We start from the raw sequence: 21,655 nt of genomic DNA, 5'->3' as shown, positions 1-21,655 counted from the left end.
AGGCTATTAGTAGTTAAGTTTTTGGGGAGTCGGAAGTTACATGTGAATTTTCAACTGCATGAGGGTCAGTCTCCCTAACCCCTATGTTGTTCAAGGCTCCATTGTAGATGCTTTTTTCCTTTTCAGAAATAAAATCCATAAACTTGTTTATTTGAGGGTGGGAAGAGTAATGTCAGGAGGCTGTTTTTTCTTTCTAGAAACATACATTTTTATTTCTTCAAAATTATTTAGTACATAACAGTTTCCGAGGGAAACTCGATGCTATTTGTTCTTGAATTAGAAGTTCTCTGTCCTCGTGGTGATTACTGAGTCTCCGTTTAAAACTCTTGGAATAAACGAAGCTGTGAGGATGCAGGGTGCTAATTAAGCCTTTTCCTAATTGCTTCATTGTGTGTCAAGATGAAGACAGTCCTGAAGTTGTTATGCTGTTTTACTCACCATGAAAGGTCTGTGACTCAAACTCCCACTTTTATTGGGCTAAGTACACACTAAAAAGCAATGACATTTACAAACCAATCTCAGACAAGACACTCCTGCCTTAGAAAATGGTGCATAGAAAATATTTCTTAAAACCATTACACTGAAATGTAAAGTCTGTTTTTCAGCAGACATTGTTATAGTCTGTTGAATTTTCTTACTAATCTGGAAAACCTGTTTGTTTGAATTCTGATAATTAGAAATATTTCTAATGCGTCTGACAAAAGGATTGTCTTTGGGAATTTGATGGTGAATTTTTTCTTCTCGCCTTTTGCTTTCTGCACTCTTACGATTTTCTAAAATGACTATATATCATTTTTATAATGTGTAAAAGAAGTTTATAAAATATTTTAACATAAACCTGACATTTTCTTAACTTTCTAAGTAGCTTATGGTAAACATAATTCAATCTTCTCGGCCTGTCAGTGTAAGAATAATATTTTTAATTTTATTTTTAAATAAGTTTTTGTTTCTAAGAATGTTACTTTTTTTTTTTTTTACTTCTAATAGCTTTTGATATTAGTCTTCAAAACTGACTTAATGTCTTATGAAATGCTGCTGTTATGTTTGAAGTTAGGTAATTTATGTAGGATTCAGAGAAGAATAAATGGAATTTCACATTTATGATTTTTAAGCTATAAAACATGCTAAATTAAATGTGTCTTTATTAGAATCTGTTCTGACCAGTGTAGAGGCCAAAGAGAGGAAGAACATCTTAAACAATAAGGAGTCATTTCTCTTGGTAACTTATAATTCTGGAAATTATTTCTCTTAGAATCATAGCATTAAAAGGGACTTTAGAGACCCTCTAATCCATCCTCCTCATTTCTCAAATGAGGAAAATGAGACAGCATTTTGATTCAAGGTGGTGCGGCTGATGTAGGCTGAAATCTCATCTTGTACACTGGTGTTCTTTGCTTTTTCCATATCCCTTTACTCAGATTCCAGAGGTGATGAAGGATGTATGTTTCCTAATCAAATTGCCTTGTTGGAAGTAACATTCAGTTACAACATAATTGAATGATGGAAACTTCCTTTTTAAGATGGAGTCTCACTCTGTTGCCCAGGCTGGAGTGCAGTGACACCATCTTGGCTCACTGCAACCTCCGTCTCCCGGGTTCAGTCGCTTCCTCTGCCTCCCAGTAGCCTGGGATTAAGGCATGTGCCACCATACCCAGCTAATTTTTGTATTTTTAGTAGAGACGGGGTTTCACCATGTTGGCTGTGGCTGATCTCAAACTCCTTCCCTCAAAATGATCCACCTGCCTCCATCTCCCAAACTGCTGGGATTACAGGCATGAGCCACCACACCCAGCCCAAAATTTCTGGAAAACAGCTTGATAGTATGTGCCACATTCCTTAAAAAGTTAAAAAAGCTTAATTCAAGCCAGGTGTAGTGCCATGTGCTTGTAGTCCTAGCTACTTGGCAGACTGAGGCAGGAGGATTGCTTACCCAGGTGTGTGAGGCTGCAGTGAGCTATGATGATAACACCTGTGAATAGCCACTACACCCCAGCCTGGGCAACAGAGCAAGACCCTGTCCCTAAAAAAAAAAGTTAGTTTTCTTTGGCCTATTAATTTCACCTTAAGAAATTTTCCTAATAAACCAATTCAACATGGACAAATGTTTAGGTACAAAGATGTTTATCTCACCATTATTTTTAATAAAAAAGGAATTGAAAACCTGGCTCGACAATAAAGGAATACTTAATTGGTTATGATATTAAAGGACTCATTACACATCTAATTATTAATGTGTATTTAATGAACTTGGAAAATGCTTTTGATATGAGGGTAAAAAATAATGATATAGAGCTAAATATAGAGTTTCATTCCAATCTTGTTAAACATATTTATGCCCTTAGGAAAAAAATTATGCAAATGTGTAAAATATACCTTTTTTTTTTAAAGGACACATTTATTCAGCGTCATGATCAGACTATTACATTTAACGATCAACAGCATGGGTGCAAAAAAAATCTACATTAAGACCCTTTGTTGTAATGCTTTACACTTTCCACAGAACAGAAACTAAAATAACCTGTTATACAATTAGTCACAAATATAGTCCTCATGTTTTTTGCCCATACACGTGAGTATTTGTCTAAAACATGTCTTCCTGTAGCAGCTAGGCCCTGCCACCATTGTGCTTGTCTGAGTTCACAAATCTGTTGTAAGCTGTAACTTCCCTGTCACTTCTCTGGCTCTTATCTCCTGCTAAGCTTTGTTTCCTGGCAGTAATTTAAAATCTTCTGCCACTGCCGTAGCTACTGCTGCTACTGGAACCACCATAGCTACCTTGGTTTCATGGTTTGGCAAAGTACTGGCCTCTACTAGCATAGAGGCCAGAGCTTTTGCCTCCAAAGTTTCCTCCCTTCATGGGTCCAAAATGTAAAGACTAATTGTTATAAATGCCAAAATCATTGTAGCTTCCACCACCTCCAAAATTGCTTCCATCATTACCAAATCCATTATAGCCATCCCCACTGCCACCATATCCACCACCACCACAGCTGCCACCAAAGTCACCATAACCACTGAGGTTTCCTCCACCACCAAAGTTGTCATTCCCACCGAAACTACCTCCACGACCACCACCAAAGTTCCCAGAGCCACTTCCCTTCTTTGGCTGAATGAAGCACTCGCCATCTCTTGCTTTGACAGGGCTTTCCTAACTTTACAATTGTGGCCATTCACAGTATGGGTATTTCTCAATGACAGTCTTATCCACGGAGTCATGGTCATCAAAACTTACAAAAGTAAGCCCCTTTTCTTACCACTGCCTTGGTCAGTCATGATTTCAGTCACTTCAATTTTTCCATACTGTTCAAAATAATCTCTTAGGTGATGTTCTTCAGTGTCTTTAATGCCACCAACAAATATTTTTCTCACAGTTGGGTGGGCATCTGGTCTTTGAGAATCTTCTCTTGAGACAGCTCTCTTTGGTTCCGCAACTCTTCCATCTACCTTGTAAGTCCTTGCATTCATGGCTGCATACACCTCCTCCACAGTGGCATATGTGACAAACCCAAAGTCCCTTGAGCGCTTTGTATTCTCTCATTACCACACAGTCCGTGAGCATCCCCATTGCTCAAAATGACTCCTCAGGCTCTCATTGGTTGTTTCAAAGCTCAACCCTCCAATGAAGAGCTTCCTCAGCTGTTTGGGCTCTTTAGGAGACTCTGACTTAGACATGATGGCAGGGGAGAGAGAGACTTTAATGATGCTTCCTTGGCGGTGTCCACAGGCAGAAAGGAGTAAACGTCCACAGGCAGAAAGGAGTAAGCCGATGAACGTATCTAAAATATACTTTTTATTGCCTTAGTTCTTTCAGTATTTTCCAAGCATTCTTCAGTTGTCACAAATGGCAATGATAAAGAGAAAAATATGTGCAAAATAACTGTGAACTTAAAATGTGATCATCATAGAAGAAAGAACACTGTAATAGATGTGAAGTACTGTGAGTTCTCAGGTTAATTTTGTGAAGCCACCTAAAGCTATGTGGCTTTAAGCAATGCCTTAATCTGTTTAAGTCTTAGCTTCTCTTTCTGCAAAGGAGAAGTCTGAATTAGTCAATCTTCCTTCCAGATCCGTAACTCATTTTGATAAATTACTTAGTATCTTTTCCTACAGAGAAAATGCTCATACATAATAATAAATATGTAATCATAAAATTATTTTCATTAGTCTGTTTTATAGAATTCAAGTTAATCACCACTGTTTACCCTTGTGCCTCTTGGTGATCGGTGCTCTCTGTTACAGATCGCTACTGAAGCAATAGAAAACTTCCGAACTGTTGTTTCTTTGACTCGGGAGCAGAAGTTTGAACATATGTATGATCAGAGTTTGCAGATACCATACAGGTAATAACCGCTGAAGAATGGGAGGGGTGTGTGAATAATTTTTCAATCATCATATTTGTTTTCAGAGGGATTACTTTGGCTTGAAGGTAGGGAGCAAGTGGAGAAAGTACTCGAAGGGAACTCATTGGGAAACAGTTGTAATTATGCAGGAGAGAAATTACAAGACCCTGAACTAAGGCAGGGATATCTCTGATGTAGAACCTGTAAGAATGGGTCACTGATGAGAAGGGAGGGAGACATGATGCTGAGAATGACTATCTGATGTTCAGTTAGGATATGACCCTACAATTTGCTCTAGTTGAAAATGAGTTATTTGTGGAACCTAAAATTTGAGGTACCTGTGGGACACAGAGAGGATGGTGCTTCCTGGGTTTACCTGTCTTTCTGCTTTTTACCCCTTCTCCAGTGCAGGCCTTCTTCCTTTAACACAGTCATCCCAGTGAGGGCTCTAATAAGTGGTGTGAACATAAGCAAGCCCAACCTCTCTGAGTCTGTTTCTTATAATAAAAGAGAGAGGTGGACCTTATTAATAGATTTTTAAGCTTTTATTTTAAAAAATGATGGTACAGTCTTTTTTGTCTAAAAAAAATTTATTTGAAATCTTCATATGTGATGAAGATAAAAGCAGAGTTGATCTGGTAGCAGGAGGGGTTGGAAGCCCAGGGCTGCCCACTTGCTAACCAACCTGCCCCCACTCACACCTCCATATCGCTGAGCTCCATGTCATGATTCTAGAATGTCAACCCCTTTGCAAAGCCTTCTCTAAGACCCCCAAATAATTTAGTGCTTCTACTTTCTTCCCATAACAGATTATTCATAAGGCACCTTCAATGCATAAATAGTAATTCAACTCAACTCAGGTCTCCTAAGTCAAGAACATGCCTGTTTCCTCTGTGTCACCCATCAGGGTCCCTGCAACTTGTAGGTGTTGGGTAAACATGTGCAGAATGAATATTTACATAGAATACTTACCTGTTGTGTGTCCAAAAGTGGGGGGAAAGGGAGAAAACTTTTACTCATTGATTCCTAACTGGCTCTTTACAGTCATTGGATTATTTTCTCTTTACATCAACACTTTGAGGTATAGTTAATTCTACATTAAAGATAAAGACACTGAGTCTCAAAGGTTAGGCAGTTTCCCAAATTTGCACAGCCACCAAGTGTAAAGTGAGGACCAAACAGTTCTTTGGAAACTAAACCCATTTTTATTGGTCATGCCTCTGTGCCCTACTGCCAGCCTATCAAAAGATACATTTTAAGGACTGAGAAATGAAAGTGGAATGAGTTTTCAAATGTCTTCTTTTCAGAAACTCTTTGAGGAAAGCACACATCTTTGGAATCACGTTTTCCTTCACCCAGGCAATGATGTATTTTTCCTATGCTGGATGTTTCCGGTTTGGAGCCTACTTGGTGGCACGTCGTCTCATGAGCTTTGAGGATGTTCTGTTGTAAGTATTGGGTTATTATTTAGTTAAACTCTAAAAATAAAACTGGGATGAACATGCTTCATGTCTAGATAGGAAACCCTACTGTGAAGCCTCATGAAGAGATTCTGGTGATTCCTAAAGTGGCATTTTGCCTCTGAGTCTTCATGTGCCACCACTGAAGCACCCCCTTTCATTTGAAGGAGCATTAACTTCTTTCCTCATTGCTGGCTCACATATAGCTGACCTTTCCAAGTCTGTCACTGGGTGGAGTGATTCCATTCAGAGATTTTGAGAAGGCCTTGGCATTTGGGAAGAAGCCTAGCCCTGAGCAAGGAGTCTAACTGGCTCCTTTTAATTTACTTTCTTAAGAGCAAGTAAAGTGCAGATGTGTTGTACTAAGTTCTGCAAGCCCTTGGAGATTCCAGGATAAGTTTACTTTTCCTTGATAAGAGAAGAGTTAGAAGGTAAGAGCCAGATGAAGTCAGAAGTGACAAAGGAAAAGTTATATTGAGATTTTTCTGCTACATTGTTCTGAATGTAGATAACTGTGCCTTGGTCAGAGGAAGATAAGCCTGAAGCAGTTATACTACAAAAGTACCCAAATATGCAGTTTGGTGATCAAAAGTATGTATAATATATCTGAGCTTCTAGATCTGGAAATGTGTAAGATTCTGCCTCTTGATAGCATAACATAATTAGTAGCAATATAGTTTTACATTTAAACCAGAATCATATAAGCCTGGCAGTTTAATGTATTAGTATAGTATTTCTTTCCTTTTTAAACATTGAGCTGTTCATGCATTACAGTTTGCTCAGGAGGACCCCAAAAAAGACATCTAAATTTCCATTAAAGATATGCGTTGGACAAATGATATGCGGGTGCTATCTGTGATTACGACCTAGAGATCAAAACCAAGCATCACTGGCATTGGGACTTTGATTAGATAATTATTTGATATATTGCTTTACTGCAAAGAATTGAATTGGTGAAAGTTGCTGACATTGGGGCATTTAGGCTTGCAAAATCAGCATTCCAAGTTAAGGAAAAGGAAGACCTGTCTGAAGAGCAGTGCATTAGGAAAAGGTCCCATAGTTTAAATGATCACAAGGCCAAGATTAACCATCGGTGTATTTTATTTAGTACCAGTTAAACAAACAAACAAACAAACAAACAAAAACTAATGACACAATATGCTACATTAACATAGGCATAGAGTCCAGAGGAAAGAAAGTAATGGATTCCCTGTATTCTGGGAGGGTTCCCAAGTATTTTGTCAGTTCCAGGCTTGCTGTTTAAAAAATCATATTAATAAATATGTCTAGAGAAGAGCCGTAAAAGGAGTTATCAAAGAAGCAAAGGAGGTTTTAGTAATATTTCAAGACTTGTAGGCCTGTCTTATGTAAAAGGAAGTAAATATTTTCTTCAGTTTGAAAAAGAACTGTTTAACAATAGACAACCAAACATGCTACTTCCTAAATCAGAGGATGGAAGCCAATTTAGGGGAGGTGTCCAGGCACGAACATGGAGAGCTGGACCTGATACCTGTAAGGACCTTCCCAGCTTTAAGTTGCTGTGATTCCCATGTCATAGATAAGAATGTCAATGCACCTTAAGAGCAACATATCTGGTTCTGTGAGAAACTTTCTTTTTGTTGCACAGTTCATAGGTTTTTAAGAATCTGATGTAATTCCAACATCACTGACTGTATCTGTTGTTGATCACCACAATAATGCTGTGTAACAACCAGCCACTAAACCTCAGAGACATACATATTTTTGCCCACAAACCTGTGGGTTAGCTGTGAAGTTCTACTGATCTGGGTTAGGCATAGTGGATCTCAGCTGTACTTACTCATGTGTCTGTAGTGGGTTGTGTCTGTAGCTGGTTGGTTGGGATTCACACAGCTCTCCTCCATGTGTGCCTCATCCTCCAGCAGGCTAGCCTGGGTTTGAGACAGTGGCAGAATTCTGAGAGAAATAGAAAGAGAGAGAGAACACACACATGCATGCTCACAAAGCATATAAGGCCCCCTGAGTCATAGACTTGGAACTGGCAAAAGTGATTTCCACCACATCCTGCTCACCACATCCTGCTGGCCAAAGCAGGTCACAAGGCCAGTCCAGATTCAAAGCGTGCTGCAAAGGTCACATTGCAAGAAGATGAGGATACAGAGAGAGGTGGAAAAAAAAAATGGGCCATTTTGCAATCAATCTATCACACTGACATGAACTTATAAGGAAATGTGTTTGTTTTATTTTTAACATCTGTTTTATAACTATTAGAGGCTAAGCTCTCTGGTTATAGAAGTGTCAACTTTTGGCCAGCCATGGTGGCTCACACCTATAATCCCAGCACTTTTGGAGGCTGAAGCAGGAGGTCTGCTTCATACCAGGAGTTCAAGACCAGCCTGGGCAATATACGGAGACCCCCATCTCTACAAAAAAATAAAACAATTAGCTGGTTTTACAACAGTGGTTGTGCACAGTTGTAGTCCCAGCTACTCCAGAGGCTGAGGTGGGAAGGTCGCTTGAGCCCTAGAGGTCATATCTGTAGTGATCTCTGATTGCACTACTGCACTACAGTCTGGGCAGCACAGCAAGACCCCATCTCAAAAAAAAAAAAAAAGGAGTGTCAGCTTTCTAGCATTGTGGTCGTAACGCTGCACACATGTTTTGTGTTTGTACTTTCCAGAGTATTTTCAGCTGTTGTCTTTGGTGCCATGGCCGTGGGGCAAGTCAGTTCATTTGCTCCTGACTATGCCAAAGCCAAAGTATCAGCAGCCCACATCATCATGATCATTGAAAAAACCCCTTTGATTGACAGCTACAGCACAGAAGGCCTAAAGCCGGTGAGTTTGATGTTTCAACTATTAGATCTACTCCTGACTCCTGATGAAAGTATTCTAAGTGGAAACTTAATAAAATTTGTACTTTCAAGTATGCTGATGATAAAATAAAACTTCCTAGATCATAGATTCCTTTCAATAACTACTAATAATATACATCAACATTCAGTACTTTTACATAGCAAAGGTTATAGGGAAATAGGAACACTGCTCACTTTATAAGCAAAACCTATTAATCAGATTTTTTACAAACAATTGTTTTAGAGACAGAGTCTTACTCTGTCATCCAGGCTGGAGTGCAGTAGCATGATCATTGCTCACTACAGCCTTGACCTTCTGGGCTCAAGCGATCCTCCTGCCTCAGCCTCCCAAGTAGCTGGGACTACAAGCATGTGCCATCATGCCCAACTAATTTTTTAATTATTTGTAGAGACATGGTCTTGCTATGTTGCCCAGGCTGGTCACCAGATTTTATTGTAAGTTACTGTATTCCTGAGGAACAGATTTGAGTTATTGCAGCTGTATTGTATATTCATATTGTCTTAACAATACATGCTATGAAAGCTTTTACTCTTTTAGACCTCATTTACTAAATTATAGCAGTCTGAGACTGAGCACAGTGGCTTATGGCTGTAATCCCAGCACTTTGGGAGGCCGAGGTGGGTGGATCACTTGAGGTCAGGAGTTTGAGACCAGACTGGCCAATATGGTGAAACTCCATCTCTACTAAAAATCAAAAAAAGATTAGCTGGGTGTGGTGGCACATGCTGTAATCCCAGCTACTTGGGAGGCTGAGGCACGAGAATTGCTTGAATCTGGGTGGCGGAGGTTACAGTGAGCTGAGATCATGCCACTGCACTCCAGCCTGGGTAACAGAGTGAGACTCTGTCTCAAAAAATAAAAAGTAATAAAATGATAAAATAAAAATAAAATAAATAAATTCTAGCAGTTTGAAGTGAAGCCAATTGTAATACAAGTTCATTACCTTCTGACACCTGGTAATTGAAAGAGTTAGCTATACACTTTATTTTCAGTATTGTGGCAATCTAATTTACTGTTATTCTTCTCATTGCAGAACACACTGGAAGGAAATGTCACATTTAATGAAGTTGTATTCAACTATCCCACCCGACTGGACATCCCAGTGCTTCAGGGGCTGAGCCTGGAAGTGAAGAAGGGCCAGACGCTGGCCCTGGTGGGCAGCAGTGGCTGTGGGAAGAGCACGGTGGTCCAGCTCCTGGAGCGGTTCTATGACCCCTTGGCGGGGAAAGTGGTGAGCACACTTTCATATTTAGCTCAGTTCAGGTTTTCATCGTCCAAATGTCTGAATGTATTTAATTCTCAACTATGAGCCATGTTTTTTCAAACCTTTAAACAACAACCCCACTTGGATAAAGTCTGACAGCCTAAATATGGTCTCCAAGTGGTGTCATCTGTCCCAGCCAACTTCTCCAGGCTCCCCTCAACACTACTCCTCTACCCTCCTTTGCAAGCACCCTTTGTACCACCTATCTCCCTTGCTGTACTTAGGTTTCAGTTGACTTGAGAAGAACCGACAAAAATGGAAGTAGACAGAAAGATGCAGGACAGGTGCTAAGAGTGAGATGAAAGCCAAGGATGGGGACTGTTTTTAAAGATGGTAGTCAGCAATGACAGATGGTATAGAGAGATTGGGTAAGGAGGAGACTGGGAAGACATGATAGAGTCTAGCAATGAATGGGCTACTTCTGATATTTTAAAATATTCTTAGTGAAGTAGTGATGGTAGAAAACAATTTAAGGGTGGCTGAAGTATGGTTAGGAGGAGAAATGGAGATGTAAGTGAGCATAGGTTATCAAGAAGATGGAAAGTAAAAGAAAGGCAAATAAGGATAATGCTTGAGTGGGGAGGCAGAGTCCAGGGAAAACGTTTAGGAGGTGAACTGTTGAGCATTTTTATGGCTGGGGATGAGACAAAATCATTGATGGAGAGAGGGCATTGAAACATCATCTAAGAAAAAAAAAGTAGAATCAACAAATTTGGGAAATGTATAAAGAACATAGAAGTTTGCCCTTTTGTCTTAGTTGCTGGGAATGAGAGAGGTGTCTGACAGGGAGCAGTGAGTTTAAACGACTATGATGGAGGATAGGAAAGAAGACAAACTAGGAAGGAATAGATTAAGAGCAAGACATTTTCATTATGTAGGCATGTAATTAATTGTACTGATTAACAACGGGAACAGAATGGACACTGACCAATCAGAATGGATGCCTGCTGGTAAAGTCAGATGAATGCCCACCCACTATGTATGGACACTGGTAGCATTTAATAACTCAAATGAAAAGAGAGTTTTCAACCTTTAGTCTAGGACTCTTTTTACTTCCTCACAGCAGTCACTCTTACTCATAAATATTTGTTATTGTATTCAAAGACAGTTATGCCTTTATTCAGTCTACTCTTAAATCATTACATAAGCTTGTTACCTACTTTTACTCTCTTGCTTTATATTTTCTGTGAACTCTGATTTTGTGTTTCAATTTTTGTGGTGAGTTTAAAAACAGGACTCTAAATAAAGATGTCACTGACAGCCAAAGCAATTAGAGGAGGAAATGTTAGCTCTCAGACACTGATTATGGTCCTCAACAGACAGTTATTAAGTGGTATGTTAAAGATTGTGCTATAATGAATTGTAGGGCATGATATCTGCCCTCAAATACTTTAACTGAGGAGATGGGACATATACTTTCATGAGTTAAAGAAGATAGGCCTAGAGCTAGTTCTTAAGAGATAAGGATTTGCATATGGGTGAACAGTAGTGATGACATTCAATGTGAGAGAAAATGGAAGCTGTGATCAGTGATTTGTTCCCAATGTAGCAAATAGGACACTTTGGCTGAAATAGGAGTTTAGTTTGAGTAGTGGTTCTCAAACTTTTCTGATAACTCATGTAGGAAAGATTTTCAAATGTCATCATCCACTAATGTACTCATACTCACTTTCCAAGGGGAAAAACGCTTGGTGATAACAAAATGTTGGAGTTGAAAACCACAATATAATACAGCACAGTAATGATACAATAATGAATAATTAATGTTATTCTGCAAGTATATAAACACAAGCAGAATATAATTTAAAACATGGACAGCATCAGTTACAGTTCAGAGTAGGAAACAGAAATTCCACTAGGTATTTCAAGTAGATAAGTATTTAATAAGCGGAATTACATGCTTACAAAGTCTTTGGAAGGGCTGGAAGAGTGAAAGAAAAGTACGCTACTTGCTCCCAGACTTCCAAATCACAGCACTGCAGCTGTGATTCTGTAACCAAGAAGCTGCAGAAAATTATGCCACAGCTGTTCCAAATTTAAAGGCACAAGACTAGAATCTGGCTGTTGCAGAAATTCTTGTCTGCCAAAAATGAGTTAAGCTGTTAGCTTACCACGGCTGCTGAAGGAAAGATGGTGTCTACCTCCCAGATTTTACACTGTGCATCTCCCTGGTAGACCCTGACTTACTTCCAGAACCAAGGGAAAGTGGGAAATAGTTTTTAGCCTTCTAGTCCCTTGATGTATAAAAGGTCAGACACAGAAGTATATGAAAATGAATGCTGGGTGCATAGCACAGTAAGCATCCCAAGACATTATTGATAATGGACTGAAAACAAAGTGTCCTCATTTATTGGAGGAATATCCATTACCTTCTCCTGTGCATTTGCACTAGGGCTTGGAAATACTGCCAGATGGTACACTGCAGCTAGACTTCTTAGGAGAAAGTGTCCACAATAAACTCTAGTAAATGTACAAAGTTTTGTTTATGGACATCAGTATGTAGCCCTGAATAACTCAGTGGATTACTACTCATTAGTTTTTATTGCCATGTAAAAATGAGTCTGTGGATTTGAGCATAAGAATTAAAGAAAGGATTTGACCCTGAGGATCCCCTGAAGTCATGAAATTCTCATGACCATCAGCGGACCTTGAATCCCACGTTGAAAATCATTGACCTGAAGTGGTGGTTCTCAAGCTTCAGTGACTATTAGAATGGCCTAAAGAGCTAGTAAAAAATACAGCTCGCCTGGATTATTCAAGTAGGCTAGGGTTTGGCCTTTTATTTTTATAATTTTCCGAGGTGATCCTGATGCCGACCATCATTCGAGAGCCACTGAACTGTTAAATTTGAAGAAAGATTTAGGTTAAATTGTGGAGAGTCTTGAATAATTAAGCTATGAAATTGTGAAGATGGGAGGATTCTCCAAGTTTTGAGGGACCTGAAGATTATACAATTTTAGGGATTCAACTTAAAGAAAAAATTTTGAATGCAAAATTAGACGCAAAAGTGGATATTTACTTCAAACAAAAAAAAATCATAACCAAATACTGGAAGCTTAAATATTCTGGTCCCTTTCGTTTTTAGGCAATTTATCGTCAACACTTACAGGGAAGAGCTTCCTGACTACAGCCTTTCCTCCATCTCACCCAGAAAACTGTTCAACTTCCTAGAATTTACATGTAATTGAGAGCTCTTAAAGCTCAACCTTCATCGGTGTCACTGTTAAATCACCCCTGCTTTGAGTCTTCCCCTGACCTTTCCTTTCTTCCCTTTCCAGTCTCTCTCATATACAACAGTCAGAGCCCCCTTTGGGGTATAGTTAGAAGCTGCTTGTCGTTGTCTGGTTATAACCCAAGAAGAGCCCAAGATGGGGGCCTTCCCCTTTCAAGGGGGGGCATAAAATATCTTTCAGTTGTGAAATATTAGTGTTACTAAAACCCAACCTATAGTGTTTAGATCCAGTCTTGGTTTTCCCCCAGTTACTAACTGTGCGCATTTCCTTATCAGTAAAATGGCAGTTAACCTCACAGTGACCTCAGAAGTGTTGCTGTGAAAGTTAAACAAGAGACTGTATGAGACATGCTTATCACAAAACCTACAATGTTGTCAGTGCTTGACTTTTAAAAATCAATTATTATTTCACAGTAAATATGCATAGAAGAATACATGTTTTAACATTTACATTTTTGTGCTAATGAAAGCAAGCAATAGATTTAACAATCTACAATAGAGATAGCCGATCATTTTAATCTGGCTTTCATTATTTTTTACCAATATGTTTACTTTCCTAGTTATATTTTTATTTAGGCCAGGATTTTTTGAGCAGTTCTTATAGATTCCCCAGAGTTCCATGGTCTTCCCTCAAAACAACACCATTCCTCAGCCAAAGGAGCTCTGCTTCTTTGATCTTTTTTACATTGTAGGCATCTAAACTTGTTTTACTTAAAGAAAGAATTCTTCAGTCAACACAGGTTTTAAATAGTTTGCAATCCTAGGGTATTATGTGGGAATGAGGAGGCCCAAGAGTGTATTCAGTGTAATGAAGAAACTCATTATAACTTGCTGGGATCATTCAGATTTGCCTGTGATTGTATTAGTTAGGCAGTGGCTGTTTTCCTCCCAGAGGTATAAACCTGGAAAATTAATACAAAAACAAAAGCAAAAACCTAACTCCTCCTTTCCTTAAATTTCCACTTCTTAAGTACAGTGTTTTATCTAGCAAGATCTGCTACTTAGCCACATCCTTGTTTGGCTTTTACTGTCCCTCTCCACCCTCTACTTTCCACCTTCATTTATTAACATTGTAAGGAAGCCTGGAGCATACATGTGTGGAATAGTCTCCACGGCAACTCAGCTTGGAACTAATAAGGTTATGGGAGAGCTTCCATCCCTGCATCTGCCACTGTCACAAGCAGAAGTCATGTTCCTGTAGCAAAGATTGTACCCTACTGCTGGCCAGCTGTCCCCTTGAGCCACCCAACCAGGCACATGGGATACAGAGAGTATATGGCTCAGTACAAACTTGTCACTACTACTGGAAACGCTCAAAGCTGAGTCACTGGTGCCTTCTTCAGAAGGGATGAACAGCTCTCTCACTTAAATGCCAGAAAATTCTCTTGCAAAGCAGACCTATCTGGCAGACATATATGCATCAGAGTAGGGCTTGTTATCAGCAAGGCTGTAAGGTGCCCTCCCCAGTCTTCTGCAGGATAATCCAGGGAACCAGATTATAGAGAAAGGGCAGCTCTCCATTCCTACTCATCTGGCTTAGTATTGACGATGTCCATCCACGCTTTCCTACCCCTGTTCACCTATCCATCCCCTATAGTTCCTGAACTGCAAACCTATTATGTGGTCATAGTTGTTATTTATTTCCATGCTAATCCTGGGCACTGTGTCTCTGAAAAATGGAGATTTAAGAATAAGGCTCTCAGGATACATCTCAGAAGTATTAGGCATTGTATTCATGTGACTGCTATAACCACTTACCACAAAATCAGTGACTTAAAACAACACCAATTTATGACTTTACACTTGTGGAGGTCAGAAACCTAAAATAGGTCTCAGTGGGCACGTATCAAGTGTCAGCAGGGCTGTGTTCCTTCTAGAGGCTCCAAAGAATGATCTGTTTTCTTGCCTTTTCTTGCTTGTGGCCCCTTCCTCTGTTTTCAAAACCAGCAGTGGCTGGTTGAGTCTTTCTCACACTGCATTTGCTCTGATACTCTCCTCTCTCCTTCTTCCTCAGTTATGAGCCCTTATGATTACATTAGGCTCACCAAGGTAATTCAGGATAATCTTATTTTACAGTCAGCTGATTAGCAACCTTACATCTACTACCTTAGTTTCTTTTTGCCATGTAACATAACACATTAACAGGATCCAGGGATTAGGACATAGATGTCTTATTCTACCTACCATGTGCATACATCAGAAACCATGGTTATAACACAGGAAACATGACAGTTCCACAAAGCATACAGTTGTGACCTTGTTGCATTAATCTTAACTATCCAAAATTTAATCATACAAACTTTTCCTTAATCTCACAGTAACTTGGCAGTTTCAGTGTAAGAAATAATGATGCTAATTGTGCCACATTCAAAGTGTGCTGGTCCTGAAGTTGGTCTGTGAACTCTTGTTTTCAGCTGCTTGACGGCAAAGAAATAAAGCAACTGAATGTTCAGTGGCTCCGAGCACACCTGGGCATCGTGTCCCAGGAGCCCATCCTGTTTGACTGCAGCATTGGTGAGAACATTGCCTATGGAGACAACAGCCGGGTGGTGTCACAGGAAGAGATCGTGAGGGCAGCCAAGGAGGCCAATATACACGCCTTCATCGAGTCACTGCCTAATGTAAGTCTCTCTCCAAATTAACAGCCTGGTAGCATATGGCAGCCTCCCTGGCCTATGCTTTGATTTATAAGGGGCTGGTTTCCCACAAGTGAAGAGAAATTAGCAACCAAATCACACCCTTACCTGTATACAACCATCTGGCCACACTTCCTATTTGGGTTAGACGTTACCTTTATCTGATCACCTGACCCTCCTTGTGAGGAAGGGATGAAAGTGATCACTTCAGGTTAGGAGAGAAGAACATTTCTGGGATAGGAGAACTGGAACAATTCTCTAGATCCAAAGCTATTAGGCTTGAGGCTCCACCTTTTCAGCCCTAGGGATAAGTACAATGTCTGGGAAGCCTTTCCCTTCAAGTCCAAGTACAGAGTCTGGGTCTCTACCTGCACATGCTGCTTCTGGCCTGCTGAGGCCAGAAGGCAGGCTTCTGGCCTGCCATGTCTCTGCTCTATTTCTCTTCCTTCTTCCTTCTTGCAGCTCTCTCCCAAGCCCCAAACCTCACTGTGGAGTCAGTCTAGTCCAGATGGCTGAACCCATGCCAGAAAAAGGGCTCTCTGTGAATAAGGGTTGAGCCATTAGGGTGACCAGGGTATCATGTAATCTCTCATCGTCGTACATTTCATGGGCCCCAAACTTTGTTTACAGTGAATGGTTGAAATCTTTTCTAGGGCTCCCTGGGCTGTTGTCCTAGAATTCCTTCTAGGCAGTTAGATAAATGGAACCTCTCACCCCCTCTTAAGCCCTCTTGGGTCCTGTATTTTAGTTTTTGTGTTTTGTCTTGTTTTGGAATACAAGTTGAATATTCCTTATCCAAAATACTTGAGACCAGAAGTCTTTTGGATTTTGGAATATTTGTATGTACATAATTCACTTATATTTCGTGTATACCTTATACACATTAGCCCGAAGGCAATTTTATACAATATTTTTAATAACTTTGAGCATGAAACAAAGTTTTGACTGTGTTTTGATTATGACCTGTTACGTGAGATCAGGTGTGAAATTTTCCACTTGTGGCATCATGTTGATGTTCAAAAATTTTCAGAATTTCAGATTTTGAACTTTTTGGATTGTGGATGCTCAACCTGTATTAACAGTCCAAAATTATATTTTTTCCCAACTTTATTTCAGAATTAGGGGGTACATGTACAGGTTTATTATACCTGGGTATATTGCATGATGCTGAGGTTTCAGGGTACAAATGATCCCGTCACCCAGGTACTGAGCACAGAACCCAATAGGTAGTTTTTCAACACTTACCCCCATCCCTCCCTATCTAATAGTCCCCGGTTTCTACTGTTGCCATTTTTCATCTATGAGTACCTGATGTTTAACTCCCACTTATAAGTGAGAACATGCAGTATTTGGTTTTCTGTTCCTGCATTACTTTGCTTGGGATAATGGCCTCCAGCTGCATCCATGTTGCTGCAAAAGTTAGGTCCTATATTTTGAAGTGCTTCTCAACCTAGGTAATCTACCCCACCCATTATCACCAGTTATGCTCTTTATTCTAAGGAAGTGCCCCCTAAAACAAAGCTCAGGAGCCTCAACCCGGCAGAGAAGATAGTTTCCTCATGAGGCAGGCGAGCAACACCAGGTGGCTCTCTTTCCCAAGATTCCCTTCTGTAGGCTCTTCTTCGGATAACTGCTGACACCAATCTCATTAAGTCCCAGGGAGATGGCCTTGTCTCCCACTCTCCTTTCACAGTCTAGCCCAACTGTAGATAACTGACCCTTCTCCAGGCTCAAACATTTAAAACGGAAAGCTCCAGTCCCCTTTACTGGTGAGAGGATAGTGGTTCTCAAGTATAGACACAGATCAGCATCACCTGGGAACTTGTTAGGAATGCAGATCCAGCAATCCATGTTTTAAGAGCCCAGATAATACTGACGCAGGCTCAAGTTGGAGAACCACTGGGCTAGGGGTTAATAAAACACAAACACAGAGAGTAACTATTATCTATCTTCTTAAATATACTTTGCCCCTCTGGCATTTGTCTGCCACAGAGACTTCAACCTTTCTGGAATCCGGGTCTCTAATCTGTCACACAGAACACACCTGTAGACACCATAATCTCTCCCTCAGTGTCTAGACCAGGAGAGAAAAGGTAAACCCCCTAAGTCCTATTACCTAAGGATCCACTTCTCCTAAGTGATTAATACTAGGATTTACCTCTCACCCTGTAGGTGACTGGTTTAGTTACCTCCTTCTTGTAAGATTGCCGCACTGCCTTTATCTGCCTCAGCAGGATGAGTACTATATCAAGAGTGCAATGAGTAACCCCTCCTCTCACATGAGACACACTTCAGTGCTCCTGCCTTCTGAGGCAGCCACGGCTCTGGGGCAGAGCCAGTCCCAAACATCTGCCAGAACTTCATCTGGGGTCTTCTCCCTCTATTTACAGGGGGAGACCCAGGGCTGAGTGCCACAAAACTAGGGTTGCCAGATATAGCAAATAAAAATAGGCAACGCTGTACTAAAATTTCAGCCTGGCAAGGGCCTAGAAATAATAAAATAGTATTGTTGTCTAGGTTACAAGTGCAGTCACATCCTGTTTCTACTCTCTCCTGAGTAACCTTTAACTGCCGTTCCTATCATCACAGTGAATAGTTGGTGACAATTATCTACTGTGGGAAACAATATGGGAAGAATTTTGGGAGCACTGTAACAACAAAAATGTTTAAAAAGGAGATATTCATTTTCAAAGTTAGATATCAAAATGGAATCCTTTATGTAGCACCCATTAAAATTGTTTAAGTGTTGGAGATACTTTCATAAAAACAACTAAAAGGCTAACATCCCAAGAATGGCTTTCCTCAATTTAAAATCATGCAGAGAGTGTCATCTGCTGGTTATAATTAAGATAGGCTTCAATTATTTTATTAAGAATACCTTGTTCAAATCAAATTTCCTTTCTCCTGCCAATCTTTGTCCCAAATATAATCAAACCAGAAGATGGAAGATACTAACATTGCAACGATATTCTTCTTCATTAAAATGCTGACCTGTTTATACTAAAACATATCATCTTAAGGCCCAAACATCTGTTTTTCAAACAGATAGTAAACCTGCCATTTTGGCTTTTTTCTGTTCTTTCCTTAATTATCCATGAACAATTCTTAGCTTTGAACCTAAATTTTTGGAGTATAGAATCATTTTATCCTACTTTCTATAAGCAAGCTGTTAGAACTTTACTATCAGTTCTACTTTCATAACAATAAAACCTTATTTACAGAAATATAGCACCAGAGTAGGAGACAAAGGAACTCAGCTCTCTGGTGGCCAGAAACAACGCATTGCCATAGCTCGTGCCCTTGTTAGACAGCCTCATATTTTGCTTTTGGATGAAGCCACATCAGCTCTGGATACAGAAAGTGAAAAGGTAAGAATTTAAATTGAGTTCATTCATACTTGAATCATCATCTTTAAAAATGCTTTATTCTCCATAGTAAAGAACAAAATGTAGTCAGATTATTGATTGTTATTTACATCACCTTTCAGTAAAATGTAAACAGTTTCTGTAACTGTGATTCAGGAGAGTAAAGATGACACAAGGCAAATTAGTCTTAGAGCACATATGCTTCACAAACCATCCCTAGATCACTTTGCGTTGACCTAAGAAGCTGCTTTCAGAAGGTGTATTTCCTACTTCTACTGGCAGCATCTTTCAGCAACCATAAGGAAAAGTGGTAGGGTAAGACAATGTTAAAATCTGACTGTACCTTTTAAGATAAATATTAGCAATCATTTCTGATTGGAGAAAAGGTGAATAATTCAGATGATCTGAAAGACCAACTCAGTATGAGATGTTCCCTACTTTACAATACTAAAATTCAGGAGTCTGTGTTTGGTCTTTGCTCAGGCTTCTTGAATTTACTGTGAGCTGGATTTGAGGTCTGTTTTCAAGGATGTTGTGTGGCGAGACACATTAGTAATGTTTTTAAATGAGTCAGTGAACTGTATTTACTGCCTTAACTTTAAGAGTAGATGACTGCTGGCTGGCACCTACTGCCGTGGCTCACACCTGTAATCCCAACACTTTGGGAAGCTGAGGTGGGAGGATCACTTGAGCCCAGGAGTTTGAGACCTGCCCGGGCAACATAGGGAGACCTTGTCTCTACAAAAAATAAAATAATTAGCTAGGCATGGTGGTGGGAACCTGTAGTCCCAGCTACTCAGGAGGCTGAGGTGGAAGAATTGCTTGAGCCCAGGAGGTTGAGGCTGCAGTAAGCCATGATTGCACCACTACACTCCACCCTGGTGACAGAGTGAGGCCCTGTTTCAAATTATTTAAAAAAAAAAAAAAAAAAAAAAAGTTAGATAACTGCTGCCTCGGAACTAACCCAAACTAGGGTTCAGTCATCTTTTGATATGACAAATCCATTGTTTTCAAAAACCTGTTCTGTTTCACTGATACCTTGTTAAAGAAGGATCTATTGTTGGAGAAATCTTGTTAAAGAAGGATCTATTGTTGGAGAAATTCGTTGTGGAGCTTTTTTTTTTTTTTTTTTGAGACGGAGACTCGCACTCTCACCCAGCCTGGAGTGCAGTGACACAGTGACTCCATCTCCGCTCACTGCAAGCTCCGCCTCCCGGGTTCTCGCCATTCTCCTGCCTCAGCCTCATGAGTAGCTGGGACTACAGGCACCTGCCACCACACTCGGGTCATTTTTTGTATTTTTGGTAGAGATGGGGTTTCGTAGTGTTAGCCAGGATGGTCTTGATCTCCTGACCTTGTGATCCACCCACCTTGGCCTCCCAAAGTGCTGGGATTACAGGCGTGAGCCACCACACCCAGCCTATTGTGGAGCTTTTTATGGAAAAGGAATTAGGGAAAAGAACTATTATGCGAATTAATCTATGTGATTATGGAATAGGTTGTCCAAGAAGCCCTGGACAAAGCCAGAGAAGGCCGTACTTGCATTGTGATTGCTCACCGCCTGTCCACCATCCAGAATGCAGACTTAATAGTGGTGTTTCAGAATGGCAGAGTCAAGGAGCACGGCACACATCAGCAGCTGCTGGCACAGAAAGGCATCTATTTTTCAATGGTCAGTGTCCAGGCTGGAGCAAAGCGCCAGTGAACTGTGACTGTATGAGATGATAAATATATTTTAATATTTGTGTTTAAATATGGCATTTATTCAAAGTTAAAAAGCAAGTACTTATAGAATTATGAAGAGTTATCTGTTTAACATTTCCTCAACCGAGTTCAGAGTCTTCAGACACTTTGTAATTAAAGGAAGAGAGTGAGAGACATCAAGTGGAGAGAAATAATGGTTTAAATTGCATTATAAATTTTATAACAGAGTTAAAGTAGATTTTTAAAGATAAAATATGTAATTTTGTTTATATTTTCTCATTTGGACTTAACTGACTGCCTTGCTAAAAGATTATAGAAGTAGCAAAAAGTATTGAAATGTTTGCATAAAGTGTCTATAATAAAAGTTAAACTTTCATATGACTGGAGTCATCTTGTCCAAACTGCTTGTGAATATATCTTCTCTCAACTGGAATATTATAGATAACTTCTGCTTAAAAAAAGTTTTCTTTAAATATACCTACTTAGTTTTGTGCGAATGGTTAAGCAGTTTAAATAATTCCTGTTGTATATGTCTATTCATATTGGGTCTCGCAGCACCATCTGGCTTCATTCTTCTTGAACTTGATCCTGCTGATTCTTGCATTTCCACATTAAGGTGGCTCTCAAACCCCAAACACAGATCAATATAAGATTTTAGGAGGTGGGGTAAGGCACAATTATGAAGTGTGTATTATTCAGATATACAGTAAATACTTTGCATTGCTTTTATAAAGGGTTCTTTAAGGATTTTTAAGATTTTTCTGCTTCCAAAGTACATTTACTTTTTGTCTTGATAATG

General features: G+C 39.8%; 1 protein-coding gene across 1 annotated transcript in view; it reads left to right on the top strand.

Annotated features, from left to right (window-relative positions):
* ABCB1 (ATP binding cassette subfamily B member 1) overlaps window positions 1-21,299 on the top strand; it is a 104,764-nt gene extending 83,465 nt beyond the window's left edge. The window contains exons 22-28 of the mRNA XM_010370650.1: window positions 4,240-4,340; window positions 5,648-5,788; window positions 8,460-8,616; window positions 9,689-9,886; window positions 15,566-15,772; window positions 19,009-19,155; window positions 20,651-21,299. Of these exons, the coding sequence (XP_010368952.1) occupies window positions 4,240-4,340; window positions 5,648-5,788; window positions 8,460-8,616; window positions 9,689-9,886; window positions 15,566-15,772; window positions 19,009-19,155; window positions 20,651-20,857 (1,158 nt within the window). The 3' untranslated portion in view covers window positions 20,858-21,299. The remainder of the gene's footprint in view (window positions 1-4,239; window positions 4,341-5,647; window positions 5,789-8,459; window positions 8,617-9,688; window positions 9,887-15,565; window positions 15,773-19,008; window positions 19,156-20,650) is intronic.
* The last annotated feature ends 356 nt before the right edge of the window (window positions 21,300-21,655 follow it).

This window comes from Rhinopithecus roxellana, chromosome 6 (genome assembly GCF_007565055.1).
Source record: "Rhinopithecus roxellana isolate Shanxi Qingling chromosome 6, ASM756505v1, whole genome shotgun sequence".
NCBI lineage: Eukaryota > Metazoa > Chordata > Mammalia > Primates > Cercopithecidae > Rhinopithecus > Rhinopithecus roxellana.
Note: the sequence above shows the minus strand (reverse complement) of the source record. Positions and strands in the feature narration are given on the sequence as shown.